General features: G+C 35.9%; 1 protein-coding gene across 1 annotated transcript in view; it reads right to left on the bottom strand.

Annotated features, from left to right (window-relative positions):
- Positions 1–2,213: 2,213 nt before the first annotated feature.
- The window catches only part of LOC106875659 (very long-chain specific acyl-CoA dehydrogenase, mitochondrial-like), a 50,994-nt gene continuing 46,466 nt past the window's right edge, over positions 2,214–6,741 (bottom strand). The window contains 4 exon segments of the mRNA XM_014923898.2: positions 2,214–2,401; positions 3,697–3,845; positions 4,814–4,886; positions 6,079–6,151. Coding sequence (XP_014779384.1) covers positions 2,264–2,401; positions 3,697–3,845; positions 4,814–4,886; positions 6,079–6,151 — 433 coding nt within the window. The 3' untranslated portion in view covers positions 2,214–2,263.

The following is a 6,741-nucleotide window of genomic DNA, read 5'->3' as shown; positions in this document are numbered from 1 at the left end:
AGATACACTTATCTATTTTCCAAAATTGTATCACTCTTACCTCAACTATTCATCACTCACACAGTCCCTTATCAGTTAATATTATTATTGTTTTATATTTCCTCTTCTCCAAATCATTCCTTGTTTATGTCCATTACAATTTTTTACCACTGATCATTTCTACAGCTAATAAGTACTCATGCTCCCTTTCTCAATTACCAGAAAAACATGTAGCTACCATTGGTGTCTTTCTTCATCACTCCTTCTAACACTGTCCCTCCCTACACATCTCATCTGTCAACCTACTCTCTTTACAGAGTCAATAAAACAAGTTCCAATCAAGTCAATCTAATCAAATATACTTTCCCCAAAAATTTGTGGTATTGTTTTCTTGATAGTCACTCAAAGTCCAAGAAAGATGATTCTACAATCACTGTGTTTCTCCTTTCATACCCTCACTTCTTTCACCCTCAACAAGTGTCCTCTCTTCAACCTACTCCACAGTTTATATTACCTTCAATAAACAGACACAACATACAGCAGTGAGTATGCATTTGTCTTGTGAAGTACAAGGCAGCTTCACTAGTGTTGATGCCATAATAAAATGAGTCCAATAGATTTTGTAGAGTGGTTGATATTAAGGAAAAACATCCAACCATAGTTGCCTGGCATAAACTAAATAGTATAAATGAGATATGGTTTGCTGAACTATCTAGGTGAGCAATAACTCTGAATAAGAACTGACTCAGGCTGTGACTACCCTTGTTTGAATGCCTGACACATGACTACTCAAAAGACTGTTTTACAGTGAATTGGCAGAAGGCAAGCATACACAAGGCGAGTAGGAAAAGTTCTTCAAAGATACACTCAAAAGCTCACTGAAGTGCTTTCAGATCAACCCCGATACCTGGGAAATATAAGTACAGGACCACCTTGCTTGGCATAGCTGCACCAACAGAGGTACCACCTCCTACGAACAGAACAGGATCGCAGGAGTACAAAGAAAATGTGAGTTGCACAAGTCCAGAGCCAACTCTTTGCCTTCATTCGCAGCAGACCACCAGTGCTTGATCTGTGATAGAACCTTCTGAGCATGCAATGGCCAGATTGGCTACAGTTGGTCACACATGTTGTCTTTGGTCATTGTCAACAATGACAGACAAACATTATTCTACTCATACCACTTATTCCAGCTGGGAAGGCAGATGTAAAAATGAGGATGTTGAGGAATAAAACCTCATATTCAAAATAAATGTGAACCGGAAATATTTTAAACCCATTTCTCCAATTCTATTTTTTAATTGAAATACTAACATAAAACAGAAATTGTCTTGAATTGAAATGAAATAAATAAAAACTACTGAAAATTTTTACAAAATGAAATTAAAATTCTCATACAAAATTGTTTTCAGTGGAAATTTAATTCCAGTTTGAATTTCAAATTTAGTTTTCAACCTTTTCCAGTATGATTTCAGGTCATAAAACTATCCCAGATTTATCAAATTATAGAGAAAAAAATATTTGAAAAGAATATTTGTATGGCAGAAAATATAGCTTCAAATCAAGATTTCTCCCCAGATTGAAACACAATCAAATTTTACTGGAAAAAAAATCAACAAATACAGCAGGTGAATTATAAATTGTTTCTGAGATAATAATAATAATAATAATAGTAGTAGTAGTTTGGTTTTTGTATTTACAAAAGTACAAATTGAATTTAAAAAGTCATCATATTTAGTAATTTCAATAAACTCGCCATCTTCTGCTGAAGATTTGTGATGGGGGCACACAGCGTTATTCCTGATGGTCCATGGTGTAGTGGGAACACAGCAGCTTCACTGATAATCTAAGATGTCAGAAGAAATCACTGACAAAAAGAAGGCTGGTTTAAACAGAGGAGGAGATGAAATTATATGCCCAATTCATCAAACATTCATGCTGTACAATACACATATATATGTATATATATATATATATATATATGCATGTGTGTTTATGTATATTATATATATATATATATATATATGCATGTGTGTTTATGTATAATATATATATATATACACACATATGATATTTATGTGCATATCTATGTGTTCTGTGTGTAAGTTTATGCATAGATTTATCAATGGAAATATTCCACATTTTTTAGTGTATCTGAAATATAAATTTAGGATTTCTCTTTGATTCAATTAATCAGATTTTTAGTTAATTACAAAAAGAAAAAAAAAAGTGGAAATGGGATTACATTTTAATAAAAATGATTCATTAAGTGGTACAATCTTCATCAAAATCCCAGTGGGTGTTTTGCAGCAACACATCCACTCTCTACAATGTCTCGTGATATCAATGACATTTTCTGGAAATTTTTCTTAGATTCTGGGTCTTTGGCAGTTTTCAGTTTGTTCTCCACATTTTCAAGTGCCTGAGTGTGATATAAAATTAGAAATAGTTAGAAATGATAAGATAAAGCTAACACACATACACACATCATAACATATACCAAAGAGAGGATCATTACACATTTGCTTCACCTGATAGAAATAGAAGCAAAATCTCCCTCAAATTATACTCTACTGTCTTCAAAAAGAAAGGTCACATTAAATAATGTAGTCACAGATGCACTAAATCCAGGATGGTCATATTTGTAATATCTTTGACCATAGATCTGCATAAGTATGACCTCAGGCTAAGCAACACTATCAGATCAAGTATTAAGAAAATAACATTCTGACAGAGAAATTGGTGGTGGTAATAGTTGATATGACAACGGTAAAAAAGAAAACTGATCATAAATATTTTGTGAATAATGTAACAGAAGATGGATGATGGGATTAATGTGACAGTAGTAAATGGGAGATTCATGTTGTTATGTAGTACGAAATCAATCTGATCAAGCCGGTAATCAACTGTACGTGTGATCCACAGTTCAGATATAACACTCATCAACATGGTACCACTTAAAGGTCAACACACCACCACCTCTCAAAGACTCACTCACCAACACACAACGGCTCAAATGCTCACCAACATACCTTTTTGCCACTCTGTCGCTTACGACGTCGAGTGTTCCAGTTGATCTGATCAACGGAACAGCCTGCTCGTGAAATTAACGTGCAAGTGGCTGAGCATTCCACAGACACGTGTACCCTTAACGTAGTTCTCGGGGATATTCAGCGTGACACAGTGTGACAAGGCTGACCCTTTGAATTACAGGCACAACAGAAACAGGAAGTAAGAGTGAGACAAAGTTGTGGTGAACGAGTACAGCAGGGTTCGCCACCATCCCCTGCCGGAGCCTCGTGGAGCTTTAGGAGTTTTCGCTCAATAAACACTCACAACGCCCGGTCTGGGAATCGAAACCGCGATCCTATGACCGCGAGTCCGCTGCCCTAACTACTAGGCCATTGCGCCTCCACTACCAACATACCTACAACCACACAAACTCAGTCACCTACACACAACAACCATTATTTCACTGACACACTGTTTTTATTTCTCATAGTCTCTTTCATAGCCATTAACTCTATGATTCTGAACCAGAAAAGTGCACATTTCATCTACCCAAGCTCAACCAGTTCACATACATTTCACTGAACATGTTTTCTATACAAGTATGAATTTACAACAGTTCAAGCTGAACACACACTGCAGTGATGTGAATGCAGGAGATGAAGACTGAAAGAGCTGTTAGAGAGACGAAAAAAAAAAAAAACTTACCTCATCACAGAAAACATTACAGATAAGACTCTCGTGTTGGGCAGAGGGAAGTCTCTGAGCCAGAGACCTTGACGAACGAGATAAAATGCTGACCATTGCATAAATATCAATGGCTGAATCTGCAACTCTGTTCAGAATAAACTGTTCATCTGAAATAAGCAAATTGAACATTGAGATTATTCATTCTATTCTCAAATAGTCCAAGACATAGCTAACCTTTTTCTGAATTGCAACAATATGCATGACTTATTTTCATTTTTAGTAGTTGTAGAATTAGGCAAATAACAGACAAGCCTACCCTTGGATAGGATACTAGCCTACTGTAGATAGACTTTTCCTATAACAGGAGTTGGAACTCAGTACTGCAAGCTAGTAAAGTACTCAACAACTCTATAGTGCTACCACAGGTTAGAGCTGAGTGAACTGGTTACTGATTCTTAAGTGTCTTAGCCACAGATATGATAGTATATGAACTGCTGATAGTATATGAACTACTGACAACTTGGTTAGCTGTCTTACTGATTCACCCATCTCTTCTCTCTCTATACTTATGTTGGGTAACAATAAAGATATCAGTAAACACAACATACTAATTAGTTATAGAAATATTAAGATACACTCTATGTGCTTGTATAAGATGACCCCAACTCCAAATCACCAAAATGTGGTGTGGTGATGTTGTCAATTAACTTCAACAAATATGATGATGATTGTTTTAACAGTAATATTAACTAGATATATTTTAGATTGTTTTGGCAATAATATATACCATATATGGCTAATGATCTTTCATAATATATCAATGAGACTGCTATTAATTTTAATGTAAGAGAAAGCCAATGAGTTGGCAGAACTAGAGGTGTAGGGAGTCAAATACTTATAGCCACTTACACTTTAGTTTAAATTATTTTGCCTTTTATCTTTAAAGGGTTTGAAAATATGTACTAATCAATAATTGGAGTGATTTGATCAACTGTTTTCTCTTTCTTTAAATATGTGGCTTTGTATCTAAGTTAACAGTGAGTCAATTGGAATTTGTTTCGATATTTGGCTTAAAAGTAAATAATCAGAGATATTTCCAAAACTGTTGCCCTGCTCCAGGAAAAAAATTCCTTACCAATAATCTTCATTCCATACTGCATCAACAATGATTCAACAGTGGAACCAAACAGTGAAATGGCTTTGGAAGTCTAAACCAAAAACAGAAAGACACAAAAATATAAAAAAGGTATCACTCAAACACTTACAGAGATAATCAGGAGTTTAACACACACAAACATATTCATACATGCATACAAACACACCAGTACTGTGACACTCACACATATGTGAATGTGACTGGGAGGTACAGACATAGCTGTGTGGTTAAGAAGTTTACTTCCCAACCACATGGTTTCAAGTTCAGTTCAACTACGTATTACCTTGGGTGTCTTCTACTATGGCCCAGGACCAGCTAAAGTCTTGCGAGTGACTGAAAGAATCTTGTGTATATACACAAATATATATACATAAATGTGAACATCAAGTTAGTTAAAATATATCTGTGACATATTTTAACTTCTAAAGGCAAATTCACTGCAGTTACCATGGAGAAAAAATTCTCTTTTATGGTAAAAGGTGTAAAGACACCATATCTGCTCTCTACTGGATTCTCAGACATTTCTAGCTCTTTAGCCATTATCAATGGGAAATACAAAAAACAGGTAATTCTGAGCAGATTTAACGCCATAGCTTTAACTAAAATATATGTCACAAACATGTGGTTTAGTCACCTCTCTTTGGTATTCTGCATTTACATATGAACAATCCTCTCTCTCTCCCACCCTTAGTGTGTGTGTGTTTGTGTGTGAACAACATCATGACATAATTGCAAAATTACTACTATTGCTTTGTGATTCAAATAACTACAAGACGTACAGTAAAATTATTTCAATACCAATAATTTTGGAAGATCCACACTCACTTTCACACAACAAGGTTCAAACTACCACACTGCTGCTGCACTTCACACACAAGACCAAACTCTTACAATCCATAAGGGCAGTTGTCCACACTGCATAAAGCTAGACTCTAACATTGTATAAGGCTGGACAGCCACACTGCAGACACCTAACTCTCGTGTTGTAAAAAAGCCATATGCCCACACTACACCTCACAGAAGACCTAATCTCCACACAAATCAACCATGTCATAGAGTGTACTCAAGAGTGTTTGATTTAGATGTCAGTCAGAGGTCTAGTAGAGAAGATTACTAGACATCAAAGCAAACATCAAATCAATGATTAATCAAACTGACACTTCCACTCTTCATCAATATATAAGTGAAGATTGTTGTAAATAACCAATAAAGACAGAGCAAGTAAAAACAGAAACTTTACCAACCTTATCAGCTACTTTGGTTAGATCTGGATGGACATATTCGTTTAACGAAGGACCAGAATTTAAACCAACTAGTCTGAAAATAGACATATGTAAATCAAATGGCAACATGAAATGACAAAATACCAAAGATGCAAAATATGAAGAATTTCTTACCTTTCTCTGAAATCACAAATTCAAGGGAAAATAATACCATGCAAAATAAGATACCTCAATCACAAACTAGTTACATCTGAAGAATTGAGATGCTTGCTGACAGTGAGCAAACAATATCTGTGTTCCTAACATACACACACACAAACTTGTGTGTGTGTGTGTGTGTGCACACGCACACCATGTTTTTTGGTACAGAAAGAATTTTGTCTCCAGTTTTTATTGCCTTAGGAGGTCAAAGACTACTGTTCTGGGTGCAAAGTGTCCAGCTTTTCAACGTCAAATAGCAATGCCAAATATATATATATCATCATCATCATCGTTTAACATCCGCTTTCCATGCTAGCATGGGTTGGACGATTTGACTGAGGACTGGTGAAACCGGATGGCAACACCAGGCTCCAGTCTGATTTGGCAGAGTTTCTACAGCTGGATGCCCTTCCTAATGCCAACCACTCAGAGAGTGTAGTGGGTGCTTTTACGTGTCACCCGCACGAAAACGGCCACGCTCGA

This window comes from Octopus bimaculoides, chromosome 3 (genome assembly GCF_001194135.2).
Source record: "Octopus bimaculoides isolate UCB-OBI-ISO-001 chromosome 3, ASM119413v2, whole genome shotgun sequence".
NCBI lineage: Eukaryota > Metazoa > Mollusca > Cephalopoda > Octopoda > Octopodidae > Octopus > Octopus bimaculoides.
The sequence above is the reverse complement of the archived record's forward strand: the minus strand, read 5'-3'. Positions and strand labels throughout refer to the sequence as shown.